This window comes from Neoarius graeffei, chromosome 1, assembly GCF_027579695.1.
Source record: "Neoarius graeffei isolate fNeoGra1 chromosome 1, fNeoGra1.pri, whole genome shotgun sequence".
Classification (NCBI taxonomy): domain Eukaryota; kingdom Metazoa; phylum Chordata; class Actinopteri; order Siluriformes; family Ariidae; genus Neoarius; species Neoarius graeffei.
The window spans coordinates 83965954-83982149 of NC_083569.1; the positions used below are offsets into that span (position 1 = coordinate 83965954).

Genomic DNA, 16196 nt, shown 5'->3' on the forward strand with positions numbered 1-16196 from the left:
TCCCTATGGATAGAGGTAGGTTGGGTGATATTAGCTGATAATCAATCTGATAAAATATTAATATTCAAAAGTGTCATCTGAGTTTAATTGCACTTATATTATCTGTATCTATTTTATGTACATTATTTTTGGGTTATTTTTGTGAGATGACTTTTCTAAGAGTACTGTTTATGTTTTTCTGTCTCGCCACATGTGGAGGCTAGCCCCACAGTGGATTCCAGCTATGTTTAGATAGGCAAGACTAGTTTAACTAGCTGTGGCACTATGCTTGTCTGGTTTTTGGCTGTTTTAGGAGTTGAAGGAGTACAACCCCGATTCCAAAAATGTTGGGACAAAGTACAAATTGTAAATAAAAACGGAATACAATGATGTGGAAGTTTCAAAATTCCATATTTTATTCAGAATAGAACATAGATGACAGATCAAATGTTTAAACTGAGAAAATGTATCATTTAAAGAGAAAATGTAGGTGATTTTAAATTTAATGACAACAACACATCTCAAAAAAAGTTGGGACAAGGCCATGTTTACCACTGTGAGACATCCCCTTTTCTCTTTACAAAGTCTATAAATGTCTGGGGACTGGGGAGACAAGTTTCTCAAGTTTAGGGATAGGAATGTTAACCCATTCTTGTCTAATGTAGGATTCTAGTTGCTCAACTGTCTTAGGTCTTTTTTGTCATATCTTCCGTTTTATGATGCGCCAAATGTTTTCTATGGGTGAAAGATCTGGACTGCAGGCTGGCCAGTTCAGTACCCGGACCCTTCTACGCAGCCATGATGCTGTAATTGATGCAGTATGTGGTTTGGCATCATCATGTTGGAAAATGCAAGGTCTTCCCTGAAAGAGACGTCGTCTGGATGGGAGCATATGTTGCTCTAGAACCTGGATATACCTTTCAGCATTGATGGTGTCTTTCCAGATGTGTAAGCTGCCCATGCCACACACACTAATGCACCCCCATACCATCAGAGATGCAGGCTTCTGAACTGAGCGCTGATAACAACTTGGGTCGTCCTTCTCCTCTTTAGTCCGAATGGCACGGCCTCCCTGATTTCCATAAAGAACTTCAAATTTTGATTTGTCTGACCACAGAACAGTTTTCCACTTTGCCACAGTCCATTTTAAATGAGCTTTGGCCCAGAGAAGACGTCTGCGCTTCTGGATCATGTTCAGATACAGCTTCTTCTTTTAACTATAGGGTTTTAGCTGGGAACGGCGGATGGCACGGTGAATTGTGTTCACAGATAATGTTCTCTGGAAATATTCATGAGCCCATTTTGTGATTTCCAATACAGAAGCATGCCTGGATGTGATGCAGTGCCATCTAAGGGCCCGAAGATCACGGCCACTCAGTATGGTTTTCTGGCCTTGACTCTTACGCAATTCTTCCAGATTCTCTGAATCTTTTGATGATATTATGCACTGTAGATGATGATATGTTCAAACTCTTTGCAATTTTACACTGTTGAACTCCTTTCTGATATTGCTCCACTATTTGTCGGCGTGGAATTAGGGGGATTGGTTATCCTCTTCCCATCTTTACTTCTGAGAGCCGCTGCCACTCCAAGATGCTCTTTTTATACCCAGTCATGTTAATGACCTATTGCCAACTGACCTAATGAGTTACAATTTGGTCCTCCAGCTGTTCCTTTTTTGTACCTTTAACTTTTCCAGCCTCTTATTGCCCCATCCCAACTTTTTTGAGATGTGTTGCTGTCATGAAATTTCAAATGAGCCAATATTTGGCATGAAATTTCAAAATGTCTCACTTTCAACATTTGATATTTTGTCTATGTTCTATTGTGAATACAATATCAGTTTTTGAGATTTGTAAATTATTGCATTCCATTTTTTTTTTTTTTACAATTTGTACTTTGTTGCAACTTTTTTGGAATCGGGCTTGTAGATGCATGGAGGACCAACGTTTTCATTTTGATTTGCTTATGTCTAGGTGTGCCATGTTGTTTTATTATTTCTTTAAAAACGTACTTTTTGTCTGTTTTTTGATATCCCTATGGATAGAGAAGTTGGAGGAGTAGATGCATGGAGGACCAACGTTTTCATTTTGATTTGCTTATGTACAGAAAAATAAAGCTTCAGTGCAGCACTCATTTTGGGTCATCATTTAAAACAACAACACAATGCAGAAGTTCACCCCCGGTTACACAAGCTGCCATTAATGTGTAAAAAAATTGACTCTGCAAAAAAGGCTGAAGCCACCATGGCATTAGCTATTGCTGAACACTGTTCCCTGCTGGCATGTGATCACATTGGGGAAGCATGTAAAGCTGCTTTCTCAGACTCCACTGCTGCTACTCACTTCAAAATGCACAGGACAAAGTGCATGGAAATGATTAATGGTGTTCTAGCACTATACTTTCTAAAGTTGGTTGCAGATGTGGGTGACCAGCGTTTCAGCTTCCTCCTCGATGAGTCTATGGTTGTGAAAAGGTACTTCAGTGACACCAAACACACAATTGTCTCAACATTTCTGGGGCTAGTTGAGTTGGAGGGAGGAGATGCCAGATCTATAGCCTGAGCTGTTGTGGCTTTCCTGGAGAAGTGTTGTCTTAAAAAAGAGAAACTCCTGGGGATAGGGACTGACAATGCCTCCATTATGATGGGGATTAACAATGGGGTTCATAAAGTGCTGAAGGAGGAGTATGGCCTTAAAGATCTGGTTCTTATTCGCTGTGTATGTCACTCTCTGCAGCTTGCTGTGAGCCATGCTTCAATGACACCATCCCCCATAGTGTGGAGTACTTGGTACGGGAGACTTATGGACCCTTTTCACGTGACGTCACGACAAACGCGGCCGCCATTTTGGACGTGTACTACCAGTAGTTTACCACAGCCAGCATTGAGGAACAGCAGCAAAGAAAGTGTTTATTTTCAGCAAGACTTCCATCATGCCACTATATTGTTGTGCACCTGGATGTAGTAACCATCAACAAACAAGGCAAGGGTTATCATTTTATCGGATCCCGGTAGATGCTGACCAACGGAGAAGATGGATAGCGGCATACCAGCGCTTGTGTAGTGACCACTTTGTTGGAGGTAAGACGAATAAAATTAGCCAGAAAAGGCATTACATTGCTGTTAACATTCTGTGGCAGCGAGTGTGTAACCAAATAGGCTAAAATAACCCATTGTAACTTCTGTTCTTCTGTAGTAGCTATTAGTTAGCATTGTGTTCCTTTACTGTTGGTAGACTGTAGGACAGATCAGAGGCAGTGTCCTACAAACAATGCTTAATTTGAGGGGGAGCAAGCCGGAGCGCGCTCCGGAACCTCGGGCGTTGGCTCCGGCAGCTATTTACACTGGATCCGGTGATCCGACACCTCTTTTGACTATGTAACAAAAAAAAAATAATAATAATAATTAAATAAAAAAATGCAAGTTTATTTAGTGTTAATGTCTGATTTTGATATTTGTTTTGTTGGTGATTTCTCTCATGAAACGACATCCACAAAATATCTGCAGATGAACTTAATTTGCAGTGTTATTACAAAACATGAATTGTGTTCACAGATAATGTTCTCTGGAAATATTCCAGAGCGCGCAGCGCCACGCCCCCTCCCCTCTCCTCTCCTCTCCTCTCCTCTTTTTTCCCGCACCGGAGCTGCTCATCCTCTGCGCTCCGGGACCTCCCACTTTACAAATTAAGCACTGCCTACAAATAAGTGTTCAAAATAAGAGGAACATGTATTTGTCTCTTAAATCCAGGCCATTCCCTGTAATCTGTAACAACGGTTGGAGAAAGTAATGGCAAATAGTGAGTGCACAAACCATAGAAGGGAAACTGTACACAGCGCCAGGGCAGTGTGATGGTATGTCTACTTTTAGATTGTGTTAACTTATCAATGAACACACTCGTCACTCGATGAGTTTCACGTCTTTACGACGGACACTTAAATGTGTGTTAGGTATTATTGTTGCAGTCTAAGCAGTCATTGTAGCAGCTAGATGAGTGAGAACCGAAAGAGTCTGTGCCATAAACCGTTATTTCTGTACAGCATTGCTAATGTGTCGTTACTGTTGTTATTTCTCCCTCTGCTCGCCCTGTAAATGCCCTACGTCGCTGGATAGCGAAGGTGTTTTCTGCATCTCGCTCCTTTTTCTTGTATGTTCTCCGTTTGTCGCCTTCCTCGCATTCAAACCAATTCGAGCTGAAGTCCACTACATGTCCAAAATGGTGGTCGCGTTTACGAAGGTCACGTGACTGAAAAGGGTCTATAACTGGTTTTCAGTGTCTCCAAAGCACAGGGAGGCCTACAAAGCACTATATGAAACCATCAACTGTGGGGAGAAACCCTTACAAATAACCAAGGTGTGTGCTACACGTTGGCTCTCCATTGAACCAGCGGTTTCACGCATTTTGGACTAGTGGGAGGCGCTTAAACTGCATTTCACAGTCACCAAATCCAATGAACACTGCTACATGGCTGAGGTTTTATACTCCATGTACAATGATCCTCAAAACATCTTGTATCTGACTTTTTTGAAGTCAGTGCTAGGTGAGGTACAGTTGGCCATCAAGGCTTTTGAGGGAGAGCAGGTAGATCCTCTTCAACTTCTTGACAGCTTGGTTAGCCTGATAAAGTCTGTGAGTAACAGGGTGCTGAATTCACTGGCAAATACTGATGTACTCAAAGAGCCAATTGATGGATACATCAGTCCCAAACCGTACCTTGGTTGCCTTTTTGAGTCAAAGGCAGCTGAGCTCCATCTTGTGCCTGAGGAGAAGGACAATGTCCGAAAGCGGTGTGTAGCCTTCACCATCTCCCTCACCATCTCCTTGAGGGTGAGATTGCCGGACAACATCGAAGCAGTACATGCCAGTTTTCAATGGAGAGGAAACTCTGAAGCACAATAAGAGCCTGGGAGAAATAAAAAAAAAAATAGCCAAGCTCCTTGGCTACTCTCCTGCACAGATAGACAAGATTGTCCAGCAATGGCATGTCATCCATCTTAGTAAGTGGAATAAAACAAAAAACACTGGGCTTCTGGAGTGAGATTTGGAAGTTCAGAGATGCAGCTGATATCAACCCGTTTCAGGAACTTGCCATGGCTGCTGTGTCTGTGTTGTCTTTGCCACACTCGAATGCTGAAGTCGAGAGATTATTCAGCCAGATGAGTGTGGTAAAAAGCAAACTTAGAAATCGGATGTCCTTGCAGACCCTTAACTCCATCCTGTATGTCCGATTTGGTCTGAAGCTGTCTGGTGAGGCTTGTTATGAGCACAAGCTGCCTGATGATGTTTTGCAGTTCTTTGGCACATCAGCTGCTTACTCATTTAAGTCAGCTTCCTCAGTTGCTGAACCTGCCATAGGAAGCCTTGACCATAATGAGGATGACCTACTCTTTCTGTGAGCCAGCACAGCTTGTGTGTGTGTGTGTGTGTGTGTGTGTGTGTGTGTGTGTGTGTGTGTGTGTGTGTGTGTGTGTGTGGAGGGAGGGTCTGAAAAAAAAAAAACAATGAATGTGAATTAGAGCCAGACTAGTTAGCATCATTTACTTACATTGCCATTGACAGTTTTTTTTTTCTATTGTCTTTTTGGTCCATTAAGATTGTTAATGTTGTCATGTTAAAATAGAAAAAAATGTTATGTGGAGCATAAACTTAAGACCCCCCCAAAAAAAAAAAAACCTAAGTAACTCTGCCAGAGTGTTTCTTTTGGGTCACTTTGCCAGTCCCAAGCCCAGATAAAGGAGGAGGGTTGGATGTAGAGCTAACAATTCCACCCCACATAAGTCTTTTGATTCTATTTGATATTCTAACCAGGGGCAGAGCTAAAGGGGGCGGGCGGGGCCATTGCCCCTGGGCCTTCCCCCTAGCCGTACAGGGTGGCCCTCCCAATAAATGTGCCTTACGCGATTTCATTGGAAATTCCTTGAAACCTAGAAGTTTTCACATGATTACAGACTAGTTGACCTATATATCTCTCATTTTTGCTACACATTCTGATCATGGTAAAAAAAAAATAAAAAAAAAAACCCTGTGAAATCAGGATAGTTGAGGCTTTTCTTAGATTCGAGATAACTGTGAACGCATCCGCTTCTGAACTGGAGGGCCGAATTATTAGCTGCATTGAAGGAAATGGCTTAGATCTCTCCAGATGCCGTGGACAGGGTTATGACAGCGCAGCGAACATGAGCAGAATTTATTCTGGTGTTCAAGTGAGAATAGCGGAGCGGGAGCCCCTTGCTTTGTACATGCGCTGTGTGGCTCATTGTCTGAATTTGGTACTGAATGATTCTGTCAAAACTATCCCAGAGATTAGACAGTTTTATAATGTGGTTGCCAACAGTGTTAAGAGATGGGCATTACCTGGCGACTTATTGAGCCCAGAGAGCAGGGACATAACCTTGAAACGCCTGTGCCCAACCCGCTGGTCCTCCCGCTACGATGCGCTTGTTGTGTTAAAGTACAGATATGGAGATGTCATTAAAGCTCTCGCTTACAAGTGAGAAAACGAATGAATGAGATGAGGCAGATGCATTTAAAAAGGCCATTACTAAATTTCAGTTCATATTTTTGACGAAATGCCATCTCAAAGTTACTGCAGGAGAAGACCATTGATCTCCTCAAAGCATCTGCATTATTGCAGAATGCTGTACCGTATGAACTCTACAGGAGCACAGGGAGCAGTTTGATGAGGCAAAGGGTTCCACTCTGGCATTGGCTGTGAAATGGGGCAGTCAAACGCAATTTGTAGCCACCAGGTTGAAAAAAGTGAAGCGCCACTTTGATCACCTTAGCGAAGATAGTCGGCTTCCCGATGCAGAACATTATTTTCGGGTGAATGTGTTCTATGCATGCCTTGATGTAATCATTCAGCAGCTGTCACAAAGGTTTGTCAGTTTAAATCGGACTGCTCATTTGTTTGAGGCTATTCATCCAATTACGCTCCAGCATGCCAAGGACGAGGAGCTATACGAAGTGGCCCATTGACTGTGTGATCACTACAGTCGGGATATTGACTCCAGCTTTCCTGGTCAACTAGTGTCATTTAGGGCTTGTTTCAAGGAGCAGATAGCAAGACACGCATCTGTGCTTAGCCTGGCCAGGTTGATGGTAGTAGATCATCCAGTAGTAACTTCTAAATTTAGTGAGGTGTGCAGGACCTTCTTGCTTTTTCTCACTCTCCCCGTCTCAGTTGCAACAGCAGAGCGCTCTTTTTCCAAATTAAAATTGATAAATTATCTCAGGAGCGCAATAGGTCAAGAGAGACTCTGTGGATTGGCCATTTTATCAATTGAGAATAAGCGAGCAAAAGCGCTTAACATCCCTCAAATAGTCGACGACTTTGCGGTGCTCAAGGCGGGTCGAATGCCTTTTTAATGATGAACGCAGGTTTCCGTGTTGGCTTTGAAGTTGAAGACGTGCTTACACAATAAGGGTGTATCATTTATGATTGCTGGATTTTGTTGTTGTTGTTTAATGTCTATTTGGAACATAAAAAATGAATGGAAAATACAGGCTATGTAGGCCTATAAATAAAAAATAAAATAATAATGATAAAATAAAACTTTGAGCAAGTTCTGTTCTAATATAGCCTGATTATATGCCGCAGGCCTTCTGTTTGTTTGCAATTTCGCCATGGCTAGGTCCAAAGGCTACGTTCTTAAAAACTGCTTGTGGCAGCGGGGGCATGGTCAAGCGTCGGTCTGTGAATGGAGGACGGAGTCAGGGAAGGTAAGTGGCAGAATCACTGCACCTGATGTGAGTTAACCTGTGTTTGTGTGTCTTCCCCAGTGACCGCGCCCTATAGAGGATGTGCAGTCACGTGACCCGTCCATGTTTACTCCGCCATATTGGACGGCTTCAGGATTGTTTACCTTGCGCGAGTGTAATGGATCCAGGGAGTAATCCCCAAGAAAATTCGGAAAATACCCCATCTACATCACGCGATTACTTGTCTAAGTTTGTTCAGCATCTTGAAGGTGACGTGAGGCAGCATTACGTGGAAAAGTGTTCCAGGTTGGGGATTGCAGATCCGTACAACTTGCCGCAATCCTTGCTCAGGGAAATTCGGAGCTGCGGTGCCGGCGATTTGCCCGATCTGGCCTACCACGACATTTACAATTTTCTCGTTAATCGTGAATCATGTTACACTGGCAAAGCCCTCAAAGCTTACAAGAGCCTGGAAGCTTATAAATATTTTGTTGCGGGATGGGTATCCCAACTATACCTCTGGAAGGTCCCGAAGAAGAATGTCTACTTGATAACCTCACGGGTAAGTGGCATTAAGATGTTTATCATAAAGAGACTATGCAGGACGTTTTATCGCTTATTTAGTAATTTTAATACAGAATTTACTCTGATGAAATTATTCAGACACTCCAACGCCCCCCTAAAGAAAAAAATCGGATCTGCGCGTTTCAGCCATGAAACGGCATCCGCCGTTTGCATCCCTGTTTAAACTCATAGGTTAACCGACGTTAACCGGCTAATGAGGCTCGGTGGTCGGTCAAGATTTTTTTTTAGTTTTCGCCATCCCTACTATGGATTGGCCTTTCAAAGGCATATATGAGCCAAAAAGATAAAACATTGTCATAGACTAGGCCAGGGTAGTAGGGCTAGGCATAGCCATTTTAAACGTTAGAGACTGTCTAGTTTCTAAGTATGCAGCTATCATTCAATCCAAAAATCAACTTAACAGATGTACTAGGAGTATTGAATTAGAAGATTACACCTACCTGATATGAAGTGTTCACTACAAATTCGGCTGGTAGAACTGGGGTTCCAGTTTTCTCTTCGCACAGCGGACACCCATTTTGCGCGTCTCTCCTCGTCTGTGGGGAATCTATAAAATGACAGGCCCTCCTTTTGGCCCTGTCTATTGGTACAACCAAATGCTGAACAAGATATAACCATTCTCGAAAGATCTACTCCCACACACTTGATAATTAGAACGGGTTCGTCTAAGTTCTATGCGTGACCTTGCCGTCCAAAATGGCGGATAAACAAATATCATGTGACCTCGTGACATCATGTGCAAATCCTCAATAAAAGGAGAGAGAGAGAGCAGAGAAAGGGGGCTCTCTCCCGACCCGAATGCATGTGAGAGAGTGAATAAGCTGAAAAGCTACATATAACTTTATTAGGCGATGACGTCATTTAGCGACTTATAGCGACTTTAAGGGAAGCCAATAGCGACTGTCCTTACTGAGGAGTTGGCAACACTGTTTCCACCCTCAACTTCATTCTTTTCTTACAACAGCACATTTTGCTGTATTTATGTGTTTTATATCACATTTATACCACAGTCATTTGCCAACAATTACAATTGCTTTAATTATTGATGAGTATGTGAGTGTTTTAATGCTGCAGTCAAAAGTCATCCTGAGGAGATTACACTGACTAGTGCTTCCAGTAAGGCATGTAGAGTTAATACATTAACTTTTCTCAATTTTACAGTCAGGTTAGGAGCATATTGTAGGACTTAAACATGGAAATAAAACACAACAAATAATTTGGCATGCTGGTCATTTTTGCATGTTAATCTGCAGGAGAAATAAACCACATTATTATTGTTTCCTGTGCAGTTTGAATGACTATAAATACACCTGAGGAGAGGTGAAGTTTTGGAGGTGGAGACAAACTGCAGTGTCATGAGGAACTGCCCTTTTATTAGTCATGACAAAGTGAACAAGGAAGTGACTAAAGTGAAAGCAGTTCTAGCTCCCTTCCAGAAGAAACCCTTATTTTCACATTAATTTCTGAAATTAACTGCAGGATTTTCACCGACTCTGAAATATAAACACAGACAATTCTTACTCCTTGAAAAGAGGCAAGTAAAATAAAGGTATGTTCTTCAGTGAAATGTTTTATAGTTCAGAGGTTTTGTCAGTGTGTGATTTTTCAGGATAAACTGTACATGTTAACAATGTCAGACAGAGACAGAGTCTCTAACACTGCTGAAACACTGACACTGAAATACAATCTGATTATTACAGGGTTTAAAAAAACTGTCTTTAATGATCAGCGATCACAGAAACAGCAAAACTGAAAAACAGGGTCACAGGTGTTTTATTACCTGCTCAAAAGTGGAGTGTTGAACTGATTCCAGCATCAACACTTTAATACAAGTTAAAATACAGTTATAGCTTACTTTATGCTTAATGACGAAATTTACTCAACTGTGTGAACTATGCAAAATGAACTGGATGAAGGGTGTGTGTGCGTGTTAGAAGTACAGGGGTGAGCACTAGGTGAAACATAAACACTAATACAAACACATCAGTCAGTGAGAAACTGTGAAATTCTGTGTTTATTACAATCTAATGAAGATGAGAATGTTTACGTGTGTTTTATATCACAGTCTAAATGCTTCCAGTGTCATTGCTGAGGTTTAACACTGCAGACAGGCCTGTGGAGTCAAACAGACTAATCAGTAACACCTCATACTGTTACATGTGTGAACTGAATGATGTGATTTATTACTGAAAAGGTTCAACACAGGAGGAAGAAAATGGCTGAATCTTCATCACCAGCAAAAGACAGAAGAAGGAGAAGCATGGAAAAACTACCTACATGTAAGTTATACAGCTTATACTTTTTTTCATTATTATTAAAGAGTTAAGCACTACTAAGTGAGTGTTATAACAACTAATTCACAAACCCTTGTGAATTAGTTGTTATAACTGCATGGTAGATGCGTGTCATGATTTAACGAAAGACTGTCATTGTTGTAAAATTTTGGCTGAAACTAATTTTCATGAAATGATCTCAATGAATGGTTGATTTTTTTTGTTGATGTCACAGTATTCAAATAAAAAATAACGTGTGATAATGCACAAACATCTTAGAAAGACATTTATTGACATTGTGTCAGCCCTGTGATGACCTGGCGACTTGTCCAGGGCGTACCCTGCCTCTCGCCCATAGTCAGCTGGGATAGGCTCCAGCTTGCCTGAGACCCTGTAGGACAGGATGAGCGGCTACAGATAATGGATGGATGGATGGAAGGATGGATGGACCTTGCCTGCCGATTTGGACTGTTTTCTGTTGTTTTTGTTTCATGCACTTCTTGTATAGCTCACACTGTATAATAATCAACATTTCTGCATTTACATCCGCCTCTCTCGTGCACATGACACACTGATCATGTGACCATGGAGGATTTTTCAGACTTTATTAATTACAAGTATTTAATTAAACATATATAATGAAATAATTCAATCATATCTAGTTAGATGTGAGAATAAATAATAGTAAACTAGAGTTAACATATCAATATAATATACTAATATATACTGTAATATATTAATAAACTCAAATGTGGTTATGGAATGTAATTATGAATCACGATCAGCACAAAAATGATAAAATTTGTGATTATGGCTTTAATTTTATGATTGTTACAAACATAATTTAATGGAACATCACACTTTTAAAGTTAAAATGCACAATGCAACAAAGAACAATGTATAATAATAAAAAAATAATAATAAATGCAATATATACAGCAAGGTACATAATTCTAGGACCACATTACAAATCTGTTGAATGAACAAAAACATTATTTAATTTAAAACTTGTGCAGTTTAACTTATGTTTAAGTGAGTTTACATGAAAAACTTTTCCATATCAGTTCAGGAAAATGAGTAGAATTTCTTATCCATTATATATATATATATATATATATATATATATATATATATATATATATATATATATATATATATATATACACACACACATACACACACAATTTAAATGCTATGGATAATATTAACAATATATAATTTTGAAAAAAAGTTGTATTTACTTTGTCAAATAAAAATCATAGAATAAACAGATGTTCCTGACATTAATTTTTTCTCCGAACCCTAGTTTCTGGTGACTCCAGCAGTCTCCTGTCTGAAGAGCAGCTGCTGTGTTCGATCTGTCTGGATGTGTTCACTGATCCAGTCACCACTCCATGTGGACACAACTTCTGTAAGAGCTGCCTTACACAGTGCTGGGAGAAGAGTCAACACTGTCACTGTCCATTATGTAAAGAGAAATTCACCAAGAAACCTGAACTGAAGATTAATACAACACTGAGAGAGGTTGCATATCTCTTCAAGAAGAAAAGTGGTCCTGACAAACCTCAGGTTCTTTGTGATGCCTGCACTGGAGAGAAGCTGAAGGCCCTGAAATCCTGTCTGGATTGTTGTGCAAGTTTATGTAAAACTCATCTAGAGTTTCATAGTAATATGCCCAAACTTAAGAAACACAAATTAATAAACCCTGTGGAGAACCTGGAGGACTACATATGCCAGAAACATGAGAGAGCTCTGGATGTGTTCTGTAGAGATGATCAGACGTGTGTGTGTCAGTTCTGCACTGAAGGAGACCACAAGAATCACAACACTGTTCCTATTGAGGAGGAGAGCAGAGAGAGGAAGGTGAGAAACAATGATTAACATCAACTTTGGACATTCTGATAGATAATGCAAAATCTCATCTCATCTCATTATCTCTAGCCGCTTTATCCTTCTACAGGGTCGCAGGCAAGCTGGAGCCTATCCCAGCTGACTACGGGCGAAAGGCGGGGTACACCCTGGACAAGTCGCCAGGTCATCACAGGGCTGACACATAGACACAGACAACCATTCACACTCACATTCACACCTACGGTCAATTTAGAGTCACCAGTTAACCTAACATGCATGTCTTTGGACTGTGGGGGAAACCGGAGCACCCAGAGGAAACCCACGCGGACACGGGGAGAACATGCAAACTCCGCACAGAAAGGCCCTCGCCGGCCACGGGGCTCGAACCCGGACCTTCTTGCTGTGAGGCGACAGCGCTAACCACTACACCACCGTGCCGCCATAATGCAAAATAATAATAATAATTTATAATAGATAAAATTTATTTAGACGGTGCATATGGAAAATTATGACAAGTCACTTTTTCACAAAACAGAAGGATGAATTTAATAAGCATAAGGTCAATGTTTTTTCTTCTGCTCTGTCCTCAGACTCAGCTGGGGAAAACACAGACAGATGTGCAACAGATGATTCAGGACCGACTGAAGAAGATCCAAGAGATCAAACACTCAGTAGAGCTCAGCAAAGTGTGTACAACATGACATGAGTTTATATCTTCTACATTCTGGAGTTTTCTTTTTATTCTGTAGAAATGAAGAAATTGCTGTTAAACAGTAGTTCACTATTCAGTGATATATGATGGAAATGAAAATGTGTTGCTCCTTTAGAGAAGCACAGAGAAAGAGAAAGCAGACAGTGTTGAAGTCTTCACTGCTCTGATTCGCTCCATTGAGAGAAGTCAGGCTGAGCTGCTCGAGGTGATGGAGGAGAAGCAGAGAGCAGCAGAGAGGCAGGCTGAAGGACTCATTAAAGAGCTGGAGCAGGAAATCACTGTGCTAAAGAGGAGAGACACTGAGCTGGAGCAGCTCTCACACACTGAGGAGCATCTCCACCTCCTACAGGTCAGTGTTCCTCTCTCTGCTCACTGGCAATGCAGAACATCACAGAACAACACTCACCATGCTGAGGGATTTCTCCTCTCTCCTGCTCTACTGTAGATTTACTCCTCCGTGTGCAGCCCCCCACACACCAAGAACTGGACTGAGATCAGGATTAACACTGATCTGAGTGGGGACACTGTGAAGACAGCTCTGTCTCAGCTTCAGCAGACTCTGAATAAGAAACTCACTACAACACTGAATGACAAGTTAACAGAAACAGGTGAGAAATTTTCAGAATGAACAATTTTTCAGACAAATCTAAAATGTTTTACACAAACCATCTGAAATCTAATGAAAGTGATGTTTTGTTGTAATTATTTTCCACAGAACTGAAGAGGATTCAGCAGTATGCAGGTACAGTGGGGTTTCTGTTTCTTCTCATATTAAAATGTACAGATCATCATTACACCACTGCATCATCAGACTTATTTTCATCTGTAAATCACTCCAGCTAAAAGGAAGTCTTAAAGAGTCTCTCATTATCCTCCTCACTACAGCTCCCTATTACTGCCTGCACTAAAGCCCTTCAACCCTTTTCTTCTTTAGAAACACTGATCTGCTTCTTACATTCCAGTCATAAAGTAATGCAGAAAATGTGTCTGTTTGGACAGAGATTAACTTTATTCTGTATTTTATAATCATGCAGTTAGAAAAGAATTTTTGAAAAATGCAGTTTGTCTCAATCATGGACATTAGAGTGACCTGGTTCTCTTCCAAAAGCTAAAACTTACCAGATATTTATCACTAGAGACACTCGCTGACCTGATATTGTTCATCAGGATCAAGTTTTTCTCAAATGTTTTTCTCTCACGCTCTGTGACTCTTTCTATGGATTTCCTGAAGAACAAAAATTACAAGCACAAATAAATCATGAAAGTAAAGTTTCGGAAGGAAAACATTTTATATTTCTCATCTTTGACAGGCTTCGACCATAAACTGTACAAGTTTTCTCTTTTTACAAGAGATCATTTAAAAATGTTGAATTATTTAATCTTCTACAAATTCTCTTATAAATCCGAATGAATCTGATCCACTGGATGATGATTTAATCTTTTTTACCTGCAAACTCACATCACACACTGTGTGTTTCTCTCAGTGGATGTGACTCTGGATCCTGATGCAGCAAATCCATATCTCATCCTGTCTGCTGATGGAAAACAAGTGAGATGTGGAGACAAGCGGCAGAAACTCCCTGATACACCACAGAGGTTTAATCAGCATCTCATTGTTGTGGGAAAGCAGAGTTTCTCCTCAGGGAGATTTTATTATGAGGTGCAGGTCAGAGGGAAAACTGCGTGGCGATTAGGAGTTGTGAGAGAGAACATTAACAGGAAGGGGGACATTACAGTGAAACCTCAGAATGGATTCTGGACTGTGGGACTGTGGAATGAGAATCAGTACTGGGCTAATGCTGGTCCCGCTGTCCCCCTCCCACTGAGACAGAAGGTGGAGACGGTGGGGGTGTTTGTGGATTATGACGAGGGTCTGGTCTCCTTTTATGATGTGAAATCCAGATCTCATATCTACTCTTTCACTGCTCAGTCTTTCACTGAGAAACTCTATCCATACTTCAATCCTTGTGATAATGATGGAGGTAAAAACACAGCCCCACTGACCATCTCTCCTGTATTTAAATCTGAATGAATTTTCACTTCACAGATTAAATCATCTATTAAATGGTGAGAATAAAAATAAATATTTTACTTTTTCTGGTGAATGTTAGAAATACATTTTCCCTTTTAAAGTGCTGTACAGTTTATTTTAATGCCTGGGGTGTGTTTTCTCATAAATAATTTGAATCCTACAGTCTGTTTTTTACACGTTATGATTGTGGAAGTTTGTCGTTCCGAATAAAATCTGAATAAAGCCGATTTACAGTTCACACTGAGATTTACTGCAGAATTGAACCTGATCAATAAAATGGATGAAGTTCAGCTGCTGATGTCTGTGTAGATAAAACCCAACACCACTGTGTTTCTCCTTCACACTTCATCACACACAGTCTTTTTTTTTTCATTTCGAGGTAAACATCTCAGGGTTAATCTGTTAGAAAATAAAATAAAATAAAAATGAAAGGTGTGTGTGTTATTCTGCTCTCTACTGGTGTATTTCTGCCTCTCATGAAGTTGAATTACAGTCTGAGCCACACTCAGTTGGGGGGCGGGGCTTTGTGTCTCTGAGCTGCGCATGTGCAAATTGGTGAGTCTTGGTGAACTCCCATATGTTCTATTTTCCCAGAGCAGCTCATTTCCCTGCTTCCACTGTTTTTAGTCTGCAAGTCATGTTGACGATTACTGCTGAATGTCTAACAAACTTCTTATACAGCTCACACCAGCAAGGGAAAAGTCTTTATAATAACGATTTTCTATGCTATGGAAAGTCCGCACTATAATGACAGTCATTATAGTGCGGACTTTCCATAGCATAGAAAATCGCCACGTTTCAATTTGTGTAACTGAACTTGTTTCATGTCACTGGTCATATAAACCTATGTAAACAGGAAAAACGTGGAAGAGTTTGGTCGCATCTAACTACAGCCCCAAAAAATACCATTGGCCATGCTGAGCCTAGCTACATTGCTAACAGGAGTGACAGCGCGTCTGACTGACTGGGAGGTCGCGCAAAGCTCGGAGAGGTACGGAGCAGCTCGTCTCAATTCAGATAAGAGCATATTTCATTATGGAAGTACGGTGGACTGTTCCTTT

General features: G+C 40.8%; 2 protein-coding genes across 3 annotated transcripts in view; one reads left to right on the forward strand and one right to left on the reverse strand.

Annotated features, from left to right (window-relative positions):
- The window catches only part of LOC132885317 (copper chaperone for superoxide dismutase-like), a 104054-nt gene that overhangs the window by 33140 nt on the left and 54718 nt on the right, over positions 1 to 16196 (reverse strand). The window lies entirely within an intron of this gene.
- Positions 8137 to 15425, forward strand: LOC132889171 (E3 ubiquitin-protein ligase TRIM21-like). Of its 2 annotated transcripts, none has more exons than XM_060925416.1 (9): positions 8137 to 8244; positions 9557 to 9816; positions 10462 to 10546; positions 11847 to 12403; positions 12982 to 13077; positions 13219 to 13452; positions 13549 to 13711; positions 13819 to 13845; positions 14588 to 15425. In XM_060925416.1, exons 3-9 carry the CDS (start codon positions 10483 to 10485, stop codon positions 15133 to 15135), a joined length of 1689 nt encoding a protein of 562 aa, XP_060781399.1. In that variant the 5' UTR covers positions 8137 to 8244; positions 9557 to 9816; positions 10462 to 10482; the 3' UTR covers positions 15136 to 15425. The 2 variants fall into 2 exon arrangements, with proteins under 2 accessions (XP_060781399.1, XP_060781408.1); XM_060925425.1 differs by having other exon boundaries at positions 9557 to 9801.